The sequence below is a fragment of the Crocodylus porosus genome, unplaced genomic scaffold, assembly GCF_001723895.1.
Source record: "Crocodylus porosus isolate Cpor-Errol unplaced genomic scaffold, CroPor_comp1, whole genome shotgun sequence".
Taxonomy (NCBI): domain Eukaryota; kingdom Metazoa; phylum Chordata; order Crocodylia; family Crocodylidae; genus Crocodylus; species Crocodylus porosus.
In genome coordinates, this window is record NW_017728943.1 from 23,908,306 (window position 1) to 23,923,053 (window position 14,748).

At 47.4% G+C, this 14,748-nt stretch overlaps 1 protein-coding gene across 1 annotated transcript in view; it reads left to right on the forward strand.

Annotated features, from left to right (window-relative positions):
* TTBK1 (tau tubulin kinase 1) overlaps nt 1-14,748 on the forward strand; it is a 288,897-nt gene that overhangs the window by 113,689 nt on the left and 160,460 nt on the right. The window contains exon 4 of the mRNA XM_019549020.1: nt 9,477-9,617. Within this exon, the coding sequence (XP_019404565.1) occupies nt 9,477-9,617 (141 nt within the window). The remainder of the gene's footprint in view (nt 1-9,476; nt 9,618-14,748) is intronic.

The following is a 14,748-nucleotide window of genomic DNA, read 5'->3' on the forward strand; positions in this document are numbered from 1 at the left end:
GGGGCTGGACTGGATGATCTTCTGAGGTCCCTTCCAGCCTCAATGTCTATGAATCTTAAATATGGGGCCATTTTTGCCTCCCACCGGTCAGCATCAAATAGCAGGGCTGCTGGGACAACTCAGCCAATCATTGATGGAATGCAAAATGGGCACCATATTTAAAACAGCAGTGTCAAGAGTGAGCTGCAAGCGGGGCCTCCTCTGCCAGTCAGCAGTGGGGAAGGGGGGGAACCTGCAAGGTAAAGGAACCACAGTGCACCCCACTTCCGCCATGAATTCAGTAAGTCCCTACTACCTGGTACTTGAAAGCTGTGGCAATCCACACTGCCTTGACCTAAATAGTGGCCATGGAACTTCTAAAAATCTTCTAAAGGATGGGCCTCCCGTGAGAAATACTAACTGATCAAGATACTGTCTTTATGTTCCTGCTTCTATAAAAAATGAGGGAACTTCTGAAAGTCTACCCAGTCTTAACCTTTGTTTGCCAATGTACTGTTTGGCTATGGGAGTAGGGCCCTTCACCAGGGAAAACCTCAGAGCTGTACAGCAAGTTTAGGAACAGCATTATAATGAGAGGGAAGGGTTCCAGGTCTGCCAACCCAGAGATTAGGTCCTGCTGTTACTTCTGTCATCAGAAAGCAAACTTTTCACTAAATGACAGGCACCACATGAGGTTTATGTGCGTATATGGAATATGAGGTGCAGCAGCCAACCATGAAGTAGCATCGGGGCCCCCTTCACTCATGTTGTAGACCATGCCTACCTGACATGGCTACACATAATGAAGGAAGCCAACCCCACACTCACACATTGGTAACTAGTGTTGCATCCCTATTAATGCAATATATCTCATCTCCCTGGAGTGGCACATACCAGCACAGACTTCTCACTGGAGCGGGGAACTGAATGTGGAAGAGTGAGTCTTGGACTCCACTCTTGGGGAGGAGTATATAACAGAGTGATCTGGCCCATCAAATGGGGCAGCCACCCCTGGGACAGAGGCCCAGATGCGAGTGGTTAGCTTACAGTTAAAAACCTGAGTGGGGAGAGAGCAAGGAACTTAAACTGGGGAAGGAGCAGTTTGAAACTAGGAGGCAGCCTGAAACCCAGAGGAACTCACTTCTAGAAATGGCCAGAACTAAAAGGGCCCTCTCCAGCCACGTGGAGAAGGGAAAACGGTCCTCTTTACTGTCTCGTGTCATCATTCAGGTATCAGGGAGGACCTCTTTTGGACAGAACAATCAGGTTTTAAGATGATTTGATGATTAATTAAGGTGATTCTGGCTTGGTTGTAGACATGTCCAGAAACTCCTTCAGTAAATCCCAGATCTTCTCCTGTTGGAATGGGGATAAGATCTCTCCTAACATGCCCCAAATGGATGGGAGCTAACTCAGATTTCCCATATCTCTTGTAATCATTGGGAAAGCAGTTTCAGTGCTTCCTGGGTCTACCAGGTTTTTAGGAGGTTGTTGTGGTATATCTGTGAACCTGCCACCTTTGTATGAAGTCAGGCCCCTTTTCTAGGGACCCTAACTCACCCACAGGTAAAGTGCCCATGGAACTGGGTCCTGGGGGACCTCTTTGGGCCCATCTAGCTAACACTGGACACTGATCCTCTTCTCGACCTGCTGCTCACAAAGAGGAAAGAATTGGTGTTGAATGTATTAGTAGATGCAACTTGGGCAGCAGTGACTATGAGATGATTGAGTTCAGGTTCCTGAAGACAGGAAGGATGGAGAGCAGCAGACTATGGACCCTAGACTTAAAAAAAGCAGACTTCAATTCACTCAGGGAGCTGATGGGCAGGATCCCCTGGGGAGCCAGTTCAAAGGGGAGAGAAGTCTAGGAGAGTGGGCTGTACTTTCAAGAAGCCTTACTCAGAGTGCTGGAACAAACTATCCCTATGTGCAGGGAGACTAGCAAGTATGGCAGAAGACCAGCTTGGCTTAGCCGGCAACTCTTCAGTAAACTAAATCACAAAAAGGAAGCTTATGAGAAGTGGAAACTTGGACAAACAACTAGGGAGGAGTATAAAAGTATTGCTTTGGCATGCAGGGATGAAGTCGGGAAGACCAAAGCATAGTTGGAGTTGCAGCTAGCAAGGGACATGAAAGGTAACAAGGAAGGTTACTACAAGTATGTTTAGAACAAGAGGAAGATCATGGAAAGTGTGAGTCCCTTATTGAATGGGGGAGGCAACTTAGTGAGAGAGGGTGCAGAAAAGGCTGACATACTGGGTGCTTTTTTCATCTCAGTCTTCACAGGCAAGATCAGCTCCCAGATTACTACACCTGGCAGCATATTTTGGGGAGGAGGTGAGCAGCCCTCAGTGGTGAAAGGACAGGTTAGGGTCCATTTAGAAAAGCTGGGCATATGCAAGTCCATGGGGCCAGATGCTGCGAGGGAATTGGCTGATGTGACTGCAGAGCCACTGGCCATTAACTTTGAAAACTCATGGCTATCAGGAGAGGTCCTAGGTGACTGGAAAAGGGCAGATGTAATGCCCATAGTGAAGAAAGGGAAAAAGGAGGATCCAGGGAACTGCTGGCACATCAGCCTCACTTCAGTCCCTAGAAAAATCATGCAACACATCCTCAAGGAATCCAAGCACTTGGAAAAGAAGGTGATTAGGAGCAATTAGCATGGATTCACCAGGGGCAAGTCATGCCTGACCAATCTTATTGCCTTCTTTGATGAGATGACTGGCTCTGGCTGCAGGGAGACCAGTGGATGTGGTATACCTTGATTTTAGCAAGGCTTTTGATACAGTCTCTCATAACATTTTCACAGGCAAGCTAAGGAAGTCCAGACTGGATGAATGGACTGTAAGGTGGATAGAAAACTGGCTGGAGCTTTGTGCTCAGAGAGTAGTAATCAATGGTTTGATGTTTTCTTGGCAGCCAGCATCAAGAGAAGTGCCCCAGGGTTCGGTCCTGGGACTGGTTGGGTTCAATATCTTTATCAACGACCTGGCAGATGGAGTGGAGTGCACCCTCAGCAAGTATGCAGATGACAACAAACTCAGAGGAATAGTAGATACACAGGAAGATAGGGCTAGGTTTCAGTGACCTAAACAAATTGGAGGATTGGGCCAAAAGGAATTTTTGAGGTTCAGCCAAAACAAGTGCAAAGTCCTGCACTTAGGATGTAACAGTCTGGGGGCTGACTAGGTGGGCAGCAGCTCTGCAAAAAAGGACCTGGGGGTTACGGTGGAGAATAAGCTGAATATTAGCCAGCAGTGCACCCTTGTTGCCAAGAAGGCTAATGGCATACTGGGCTGCATTGATAGGAGTGTTATCATCAGGGCAAAGGAAGTGATTATTCTCTTCTATTCAGCACTAGTGAGGCCACACCTGGAGTACTTTGTCCAGTTTTGAATCCCCCACTATAGAAAGGATGTGGACAAGTTGGAGAGAGCCAGCAGAAGGCAATGAAAATGGTGAGGGGGCTGGGTCACGTGACTTCTGAGGACAGGCTGAGGGAACTGGGCTTATTTAGTCTGGAGAAGAGACGACTGAGAGGGGATTTAATAGCTAATTTCAACTACCTGAAAGGGTGTTCAAAAGAGAATGGAGCTAGACTGTTCTCACTGGTGGCAGGTTAGAGAAGATGATGATTACAAGGAGCAATGGTCTCCTTTTGCAGCAAGGGGAGTTTGGGTTAAATATTAGGAAGATTTTTTTCACTAGGAGGGTAATAAAACATTGGAATATGTTACCCAGAGAGGTGGTAGAATCTCCATCCTTGGAGGTTTTGAAGACCTGACTAGACAAAGCCTTGGCTGTGATGCTCTAGTTGGGGATGGCCCTATTTTGAGCAGGGGTTGGACTAGATGACCTCCTGAGGTCCTGTCCAACTCTAATTTTCTATGATTCTATGATCCCTTTCTTTGGCCTCTTATCTGGTCTGTTCTCTGTTACTGGGGCTGACTTCCCAATCTGTTGACATTCCTTGTGTGGTTTAGCTCAAGGTCTAAGACCTTGGGATCAAAAGGAAAGCTGTCCCTTAAATGATCTCTACTCAGCTCTGGTGGTTCCCCATTTCCCTTGTCATGTGACCTAGTGTAGCAGTTTGGTTTTGGAGTCCCTTCTGCTGGCTCACAGCTGAAGGGTGCCTGTATTCTCCACCACCTCTAAGTTGGTTGGTGTGCCTGCCCCCATGCAATCCATCTTTGCCCCTTAGGATTCCCCCTGCCAGTCTGTAGCATGGGTGGGCATTTATTTCAGTGGAAAGGCTGCTTAATGAGTTTTGGTGAGCTGTTGAGGACTGCATGGGTAGCCTCAAGCCTGAAGGTTGCCCAGCCCCCTTGTCGCCATCTTGGGACCAGAAGTCCAGGCCCTAACTCCTGACCTTTACCACAAGAAGTTCCTCCCCTTGCCCCAGAAGTATTCCTTTTGGGAGCCGGGGGGGGGAGGGTGCCATCTTGAAAATGGAAATAATAATTATATACTAAAAAAATAAACATCTACTATATTTTAATTTGGGCTGTTAATCACTATTAATGTGTGTGATTAACACAAGTACCAATTAACACACTCATTTCATTAACCTGTTTATCATGCACATGGTTTTGGAATCTGTGCCGTGGTTCCTCTCTGCCACCATCACTGCTGCCTCTGTGCTGCCCAGCAGGGCAGCGGTGGCAATGCAGAGGAGCCTCAGGGCAACCCAGGCTTGGGCTCTGGGCTGCTGCATCAGGAAGGCAGGACACACGCACACAAAAGAGGACTGTTATGGGATGGGGACAGTGATATGCCCAGCCCCGGCCCCTTACTCCCAAGCCACAGCACCCCCCCTCCCCCTGCCAGCCCTGCTGTTGCCCCTCACTCCTGACCCACAGTACAGGCAACCCCTGCTTAGTGCTCTTAACTGGTTCCTGAAAAATGGAGCATTAAGTGAAATGAGTGTTAAATGAAACAGAAAGTTTTTAATGACCCAGGATGGTGACCGTGAGCGTTATAATGAAACTTGCTGAGTGTTAAGTGGAATCAGGTGTCAATTTAAAATGAGCATTATAGTGAAACAGCGCTAAGCGGGGATTGTCTGTACCCTGAATCCTGCCAGGGCATGTAGGGGTCTGCCCTCCCCAGGCTCCAGACCCCCATGAAAGGACTCCCCCCCCAGGTTCCAAACCCCACATGCACCCCCACAGCCTCCCACAGCTTCACAAATTCCCCCTCCCTACACCTCCCACACCCACCTCCAACCGTATAAAGTACCTATATAATTTTGCATAATTTTGAGTTTTCTGTGCATAATTTTGAGTTTTTAGCTGTGTGATTAAAATCACGATGAATTGAGACTCATTTATTTAATCACGCAACTAATTGTGATCAAATGTTTTAATCATTCGACAGCCCTTTAATTTTATTAAGAAATAGTTTTTGTCCTGATTCATGTGTGTTTGTGTAGTGTATCTAGGGGCACTTGTATGATACTCAAAATACATTTTACTTTTTGTATATTTTGTGTGGGAGGTAAGGGGGTGTATGTGGGTACTGTGTGGTTGAGGAGTGGGTGTGAAGGTATGGTGGGGATTAGGGGGATTTGTATGTGGGGTGTGGGTATGATGAGCAGAGTGTGTGGGGGTGAGTGAAAGGATAGGTGTGGAGGGGTGTGAGGGTGTGGTATGTGGTTGGGGTGGGGACTGTGGGAGGATGTAGGTGTGTGTTGGGGGGGATAGTGGGAGGTGGGGAAGCAGCCCCGCATTATGCAGCTCCCGGCTGCAAGGCTGGGGCCCATATGGTGTGGCATGGGGCCACCCTGGCCCGGCCTGCCCTGACATAAAGTGGTTCCAGCTGCTCGGCTGGGAACTGCACAGAGTAGCATGGAGCCAGTCTGGCTCAGCCCATCCCAGTTGCAGCGCATGGTTCCTGGCTGTAGGGCTAGGACCCATATGGTGTAGCAAGGGGCCAGCCCAGCCTGGCCCAGGAGAACTCAGCTCCAGCTGCAAGACTGGGACCCTTGTAGAGCACCATTGAGCCAGCCCAGCCTGGCATGTCCCCTCTGTGATGCAGCACATGGGTCCTGGCCTTGCAGCCAGGAAATGTGTGTTGATAGGCCAGGCCGGGCTGGGTTGGCTATATGCTGTGCCACGTGGGGGATGGGCTGGGCTGGCTCTGTGCTGCAGCACATGATTTCCAGCTGCAAAGTTGGGAACTGCACAGCGTGGCATGGAGCCAGCTCAGCTTAGCTCATCCTGGCTGCGGTGTGTGCTTCCAGGCTGCAAGGCTGGGACCCATATGGTATGGCATGGAGCCAGCCTGGCCCATCCTGACTGACCAGCAGCACAGGGTTCCTGGCTGCAAGGCTGGAACCCTCAAGCTGCAGGATGACCCATCCTGGGATGGTGGTGTGCTAGAATGCCAGGAGGCATGAGAAGACCTGCACCATCAGGCTGGGCCATCTCTGTGCCTCCATGCAGTGCTCCTGGCACTATTAGCTGGGAGCAGCACATGGAGGCACAGAGCCAGAGTCCGGGGAGACAGTCAATGTGTCCCCACTTCCCTCCTTCTTCCCCGCCCCACTCCTGCTGTTCTTATCTCAGTTTCAACTCTTGGATGAGGGAGAGCTGGGGAACAGCCACAGGGGTGCTAGGGCAGAAGTCTCTGCTTGCCAAAAACTTCTGATCTCTAAAAGCTTCTGGGATTGGGAGCGGAGCAGGGTGGGCTAGGTTGGGGTTGCGTTGATTGCGTCACAACCAGAGCCTGAGCTGCTTGCTACTGCAGCTGGTGCTTTGTGCTGCCAGAACCTTGTCGACTTTCTGACAGGCAGCCCCCAGCAGGTAATAATTGTCTAAATTTTAAAGGGCCCCTGTGGGCCAGATAAAATGGCCTGTGGGCTGTATTTTGCCTGCTACTGGTTCAAACAATAGTCCATAACACTAACAAAAGTCCATAGCACAAATAGCTAATTCCTCAGTGCTAGGTTCCCAGTCTAGTACTGCCTGCCCCACTTAAGGGCCTGACTGACACTGAATGTGGAAAAGTGAGTCCTGGACTTTACTCTTGGTGAGGGGGATATGTAACAGTGTGATCTGGACTTTTAAATGGGCAGCCAGCCCTGAGGTAGACCCCCACCTATGGGTGATTAGCTTTCAACTAAAATTCCAAGAGAGGAGAAAGAGTTGGACCTGGGGAAGGAACAGTTTGCAGCTAGGAGGCAGACTGAAACCTGAAGGAGCTCACTTCTAGAAAGGGCCAGACATAAAAGCGCCCTCTGCTGCCACCCAAAGAAAGGCCAAAGGTTTTGCTTTATAGTTTCATAGATTCATAGATGCTAGGGTTGGAAGGGACCTTAACAGATCATCGAGTCTGACCCCCTGCCTAGGCAGGAAAGAGCGCTGGGGTCAGATGACCCAGCCAGATGCCTATCTAGCCTTCAATTAAAGACCCCCAAGGTAGCGGAGAGCACCACCTCCCTTGGAAGCCCATTCCAAATTTTGGCCACCCTTACTGTGAAGAAGTTTTTCCTGATATCTAGCCTAAATCTGCTCTCTGTCACTTTGTGACCATTGTTCCTTGTTACCCCAAGAGCTGCCCTGGTGAACAGAGCACCTCCGATCCCTTGCTGCATCCCCTAATGAATTTGCAGGTGGCCAGAAGATCATCTCTCAGTCTTCTCTTGTGGAGGCTGAAGAGGTCCAAGTCCCTCGGTTTCTCCTCATAGGGCTTGTCCTGTAAGCCCGTAACCATATGAGTGACCCTCCTTTGGACCCTCTCGAGTCTATCAACATCCCTCTTGAAGTACGGCACCCAAAACTGGATGCAGTACTCCAACTGCAGTCTGACAAATGTCGCATAGAGGGGAAGTATCACCTCCTTGGTTCTATTCGTCATGCATCTGCTGATGGATGATAAAGTGTGGTTAGCTTTGCTGATGATGTCATCACGCTGATGACTCAAGTTCATCTTGGAGTCGACTTTTCCGCTTCTGTGCTGCTGAGAGGGTCACTTCCTAGCCAGTAGGTGTGGGCCTGCTGGTGTAGGTTACTTGCTTGTTTGTGTGAGTCGGGTTATTGTTTGTGTTTTGGAGTTTGACTGAAGGGCTTTCAGGGGATCAGAGCCAGGTGGTGAGGCTGTAGACTCTCAAGCTTGCTTATGAACTGTTGTTTCAACTAACTGAGGGATTCATAATGCAGCAAAGCCCACCTGCATGGGAGCAGGAGCACCAACCTGTTTACAGGCTCCCATAATGATGCACTTTCTGGTAGCATTTATATCTCTATTCCCAGCTTTACCCCAGTAGCATTTTTTTTATCATTCTTATCAAAATGATTTGACTCAACCAATTCTGTTTTATACCTCTCTTGTTATTTCTTTCCAGTCTATCACATCACTAATGTAATGCACTACCCTACCACTTTTACCTTTATTGCTGTCTTTCCTGTACAATACACAACCATGCAATACTTGCATCTCAGAAAAATATACCCTGCCATCATTTATTGCAACTGAGTTGTCGATAGAGAAAGAGTTGGAGAGAAGGATGAAAGAGGTGACAGCAGTGGAGCGAGTAGGACAATTACTATTGGGTACATAATGAATGAGAAGGGTACATAATGAATGAGAAGGGAAAGTGATTCAAGGATGAGGAATGAAAAGAAGGGACAAAGAGTGGAATGGATGGAGTGGAAGACCCAGGGGTTTGTGACATCTGGTGGGCACTTATTCACTCCACACGAGAACAATTAGAGACCATTCAGATGACTCATCAAGGCCCGTGACTCAGGATTCACTTACATGCTCAGATGAGTATAATTTAATGGACATTGTTCATAATTTTGCTAAATAGGCAGCCTTGATTAGGATTCTGAAGTTACCATATCTCTTGGGATTCGACATACCCTTGGAAAAAGTTCTCTCTCTGGGTTAAAAAACAATAGTAAAAAATATTACTTTTGCAACTGTACATCTGTCCCACTTAACATAAAACTTACTGTTGCATGGCCTTGCTCTCATCCTTCTATGAAGATTAAAAACCAGGTGGGTGACTGTGTTGGAGAACGCATGTGGAGTTAGTTCGAAAGCCCATTAATGGCTGACAGGTGCTTGAGGTATTTACCATATTTCTGATGCCTGACCTTCTTTGTGCACTTTCTCTCAGCAGAATGGACAGTGGTTGCTCTCATTTCAGCCTCTGTTTTCAGCACTTTAAAGCAGGTTGGGGTGTGTATGTGTGTAAAATGAAGCTTGTATGGCTGCTCTTCCTGCTATACCTTTTTGATGATAAATAAACAGGATCTTTTAAGTTTCCAAAGCTGTCAGTCTGCACCTCAAGTAACATGTTAAAAATTAAAAGAAAATATTGTTTGTTCTTACAAGAAATAAAAATGGGTGGGTACATATCTCTGATTTTATGGGTTCTACTTTCACTGGATTTTACCTTTTGTCAAACTTTGTGGCTGTGAAGTGTTTTCTGTCCACACATGGATAACATGCAGTGCAATTGGTATAAGTTGTATTAACTGTTTCAGGGCCGGAATCTTGCAGATCTCAGAAGAAGTCAGCCCCGAGGGACTTTTACATTGAGCACAACCCTTCGATTAGGCAAGCAGATTCTAGAATCTATAGAAGCCATTCACTCAGTGGGATTCCTACACCGGGACATCAAGCCTGTACGTAGCTTCAGATTTTTTTTCTTTTTTCTATCTCCAGTGGTTGAGTTGGCATGGTTATCATTGTGACTGAGACATGAACAGTCTCTGCAGAAGCTTTTAGATCTTCTCCAGCCAATATGTGGAACAGCGGGAGAGTATTATACTAGTTCTGTAAGACCAAAAATTGCAGTGTTATGCCCTCCACTCCTCTAGGTACATAACAAGCTGCTTCTGTGGTGGCTGAGGCTACTCCAGAAAGGATTTTGGCTGTGGTGTCATACCTGCCCCAGTCAGGTTAAATTGGTGGAGTAGGTGGGCTTTGAGACTTTGGTGTCAAGCATGTGTTAAGCAGCTGAAGAAAGAGTGATTGGAAGGGTGGGGCATAATAGCAGTTTTCAAATATTTGAGAGGTGCCATAAAGAAGGAGAACAACTGTTCTGTGCTGCAGAGGGAAGGATACAAAGCAATGGTTTTAAATTTCAGCAAAATTGATTTAGATCTCATAGGATACCTCCTTACTGTTGGAACAGGAAAGTACATGAACAGAGTACCTAGGGACCAGACTACCCAGGGACTTTCTGCAGTCTCCTTCACTGGAAGTTTTTAAGGGGAGGCTGAATAAGCATTTGCTAGGTATAGCTTAGGAATAGCATTCCTGAAGTGGGTTGGACCAGATGAGGTCTCTTTCAGTTGTATGGGTCTATGATTCTAGGTTGATAAAGATTAACTTGCAGTATGCTCTGTCATTTCAATAAAGTTCTTATAATGTAATTGTCTTTGCTAAAGAATTCTCCCTTTTTTCCTTCCAAAGCCAGTATTTAACAAAATAGAGTAGTTTTATGTAGTACAAGTGAAATGCAGGAAAGGTAGATAAGAGGTAAAGTTAAACCTGTGTTAGTTTCAGGAGGGTGAGTCTGTTCTGTTCTAGACTCAGACCAGAAAAAACAATGAGCTGGTGGGCTGCTGGCCTGTCCAGTCAGCTATGCAAGAGTAATACCACAGCTAGAGTTTTCTCAGAGCTTTAGCTTTTATTCACATAAAATCTAGAAACACGAATTCCATATCACTCATCCCTTCTTCCAAATCTGGGGTCTTCTCCAGGGGCCTGTCTATACCTTGCACATTTCCACTGTACTAGCCAACTGCTTGGGAGTCAAATCTTCCTCCAGGGCTTTCTTCAGGAGTTTGTAGCTGTTTCACCCCATGTCCCCCAGGCTTCCTGCTACAGCATCCCTACAGTTTTCCTCCTGTAGAGCAATATGCTGCATGTTGCCCTTATCTGAGCAGCCTGAGGGCCTTGTCATATGGGACACTTATGTGTTGAATCTGTGGAACATTATGTGGTATTAAATGTGTTCAGAGCAGTCGCATAGTCATGTTTACTATGGCTCTGACATGAACAGTTCACATTCTGCCACTAGAGGGCATGCCATACTGGAGCAACTTTTTCCTGTATTTCCAACAGTGACCAAAAACAGCCCAGCATAGACAAAGTGTTGATTGGCTGACTATTTTGCTGTGCTTAGAATACAAATTTCAGTCACTTCTTGGGAGATGACAAGTGGCATAACAGAAAATCCTTGCCTTGACCACTCTATAATCCACAGGTACTCCATGTTTCAGAGGTGCAAGGCTCTACTTTGAGAACTATGATGCTGCTGTGGGCATCATGCTTGATTACTTGAGGAGTACAACATGATGGCATGCAAGCTGGGGTGCTGCAGGCCTGATTACCTTTTGCTTGTGTTGGGTACTACCAGTGAACTTGGACTGGTGGGAGCACCTCTAACGTGGAACCTGGAGAGAAAAACAGTGGTGGTGAAACTTCAGGATGTCCTGTGGCACATTCATTAACCTTTGCACTGAGGTGGCCCCTCTGCTCCAGTACCAGGACATTGGGTGTCAATGTCCAATGTGCACTGAGACATGTGGCCCTGATAATTTGGAAGTTGGTGAACACTGACAGACAGCTTCCATTCTTTTGCCAACCAGTTCACCATAGGGCAGACAACAGTGATGGTGACTGTGCACAAAGTGTGTAACGCCATGCTTGAAGAGCTAGTGCCATGGTTCATCTGGCTCCAGAACCTGCAGGAAGTCATCACTATGTCTGAACAACAGGGTTCCTGAACTGTGTGGGGGCCATTGATGGGATCCACATAGCCATTCTGTACCTTGCCTGTCCATACCTTGGATTATTTAAATTGTAAGATGTTATTTTCAAGAATACTCCAGGAGTTGTGGCCTACTAGAGGTACTTCACTAATACCAGTGTTGGGTGTTTGGGCTGGGTACAAGTGGCCTGTATATTCAGGAAATCTGGTTTGTTGGAAATGTGGGAGCACCTGGCATTCCAACTATGGATTTGGGTAAGCTGACCATTCCTCAGCTTATTGGTGATCTGACCTACCCACTGCTCATGAAATCATATACTGGCCAGCTGGGCATCAGGAAGGAATTTCTTTAATTATTGGATGAGCAGTTGTTGGATGGTGGTGGAATGTACCTTTGGCACCTAAAGGCATGCTGGAGGTCCTCAGGGTTCCACTATAAATTTAAGCTGAGGGACATTCCCAACTTTGTGGCCACCACCTGCATCCTCCACAAAATATGTGAGGTGAGGGGGGAAGCCTCTCTGGAAACTGGACCGGCTCCAGATGGACCCACAACAGGGGAAGCCTTTGGCACTTTGGAAAGCCAACTTCAGTGAGCTCAGGAGATTAGTTAGTTTGGGTCTGAGGGGTAATGACATTGGTGAGTTGGGAGTCCAGGAAGGGTGGGAGTTCCTCAAGGGACTGATCCTGTAGGCACAAAGGGGTACCATCCCAGTACACATAAAGGGAGGCAAAAGAGCCAAGAAACCCTTTTGGTTGAGCAGGGAAATCCAGGAGAGCCTACAGGGGAAAAGAGGCTTACAGGCGGTGGAAGCAGGGGGCAGCCACCAAGGAGGAGTATACCTGCTTGGCTCGTGCTTACAGGGAAGCAGTGAAGCAGAAACAGAAAACAGAAACAGAACTCAGGCTGGCAGCTAAGATTAAAGGTAACAAAAAGTCCTTCTTTAAGTACATAGGGAGCAAGAAGAAGGTGCAGGGTAACATAGGGCCACTACAGGATGGACTAGGGCAACTTGTAACAGATAGGATGGAGAAAACTGAGTTCTTCAATGATTTATTTCCATCTGTGCTCCTGGTCCTGGAAAAAAAAAAAACACCACCCAATGAGACTTTAGTCTGGTTTGAGAAAGATACCAGTCCATCAATGATTAGCGCTGACCTGGTGAAGGGATATTTGGAGGGGTTGAACGTATTTAAGTCTGCAGGCCCCAATGATCTTCACCCAAGGGTACTAAAGAAATTGGCTAGTGTCATAGCAAAACCACTGGCACAATTGTTTGAGAGCTCATGACACTCAGGACAGGTCCTGGATGACTGGAAAAGGGCCAGTATGGTCCCTATTTTCAAGAAGGGGAGGAAAGAGGACTCGGGTAATTATAGGCCGGTTAGCCTCACCTCTATTCCTGGCAAGACCTTAGAAAAAATCATTAAGGATCACGGATGTGGGGGGCCAGCGGATAACACAATGTTAAGGGGCAACCAGTGTGGGTTTATAGCAGGTAGATCCTGCCTGACTAGCCTGGTTTCTTTTTATGACCAGGTCACCAAGTGCTTAGATCCAGGAGTAGAAGTAGATGTTATTTACTTGGATTTTAAAAAGGCTTTAGACACAATGTCACACCCAATTCTTACAAGTAAACTAAGTAGGTGTGATGTGGATTTTTTCACAGTCAGGTGGGTGGAAAACTGACTCATGGGATGTACCTAGAGAGTAGTGGTGGATGGGTCGGTTTTTACCTGGAGAGATGTGGGCAGTGGTGTCCCCCAAGGCTCTGTCCTTAGACCAGTACTTTTCAATATCTTCATTAGTGGTCTGGATGAGGGTGTAGAAAGCACTCTGTCCAGATTCACAGACGACACTAAACTATGGGGTATAGTAAACACACTAGAGGGTAGGGAGCGAATTCAGGCAGATTTGGATAGACTAGGGAAGGGGGCAGATCAAATAGGATGCAGTTTAACCAAGATAAGTGCAAAGTGCTGCACCTGGGGAGAAAAAGTCACCAATAAATTTATAGACTGGGAAGTACCATTCTGTGTAGCACAGCAGTGGAAAGGGATCTCCGAGTCATAGTTGACACAAAAATGAACATGAGTTGCCAGTGTGATGAGGTAATAAGTAAGGCTAACCACACTCTGTCTTGCATTAGTAGGTGCATCATGAGCAGGTCTAGGAAGGTGATACTTCCCCTCTATGTGGCATTGGTAAGGCTGCAACTGGATACTGCTTCCAGTTTTGGGCGCTGCACTTCAGGAGGGTTGTGGATAACCTGGAAAGGATTCAGAAGAAGGCTACTGGTATGATTGAGGGCCTGCAGGCAAGATCGTATGTAGACAGATTGAGGGACCTGAATCTCTTCATCCTCTGCAAGTGAAAGCTGAAAGGTGATCTTGTGGCTGTCTACAAACTCATCGTGGGGGTCAGCAGGGAATAGGGGATATTCTGTTTACCAGGGCACCCCTCGGGATTACTAGAAATAATGGCCATAAACTGAAGGAGAGTAGATTTAGATTGGACATCAGGAAGAAATTCTTTGTTGAGGGTTGCCAAAATATGGAATGGGCTTCCAAGGCAGGTGATGCTTTTTAGGTCTGTGCAAAATGGCTAGTATTAACTTTGGATTCAGCTGATTTGGGGGACAGTGATTTGATTCGGTGATTCGAATCACTGTCCCACATAGATTCAGCTGAATCTAATTTGGAGATCTGGCTGCTGCTGCCAGGTGGGGGGACAATCCCTGTTGCTCCTCACTGCCCTGCGCTGCATGGGGGGCTCTGCCACGAGACCCCAGAGCCCTGAGGCCACTGCAGCAGCTGTGGGGGACCTGGGAGAGAGGGAAGATCCCCCCCACACAGTGTGGGGCAGTGGGGATCACCCCCCTGCCTGGCAGCAACCAGTGAGCAGGGGCTTTTTTTTAAAGAGCTGGGGGCTGGGAGAGCAGGCGGGGTTGAGTGGTACTCAGGGGTTGGGGGAGCAGGCAATGGATGGGGTTTGTGTAGAGTCTTCCTATGGTCAAATTCCCTCTCCTATAGCC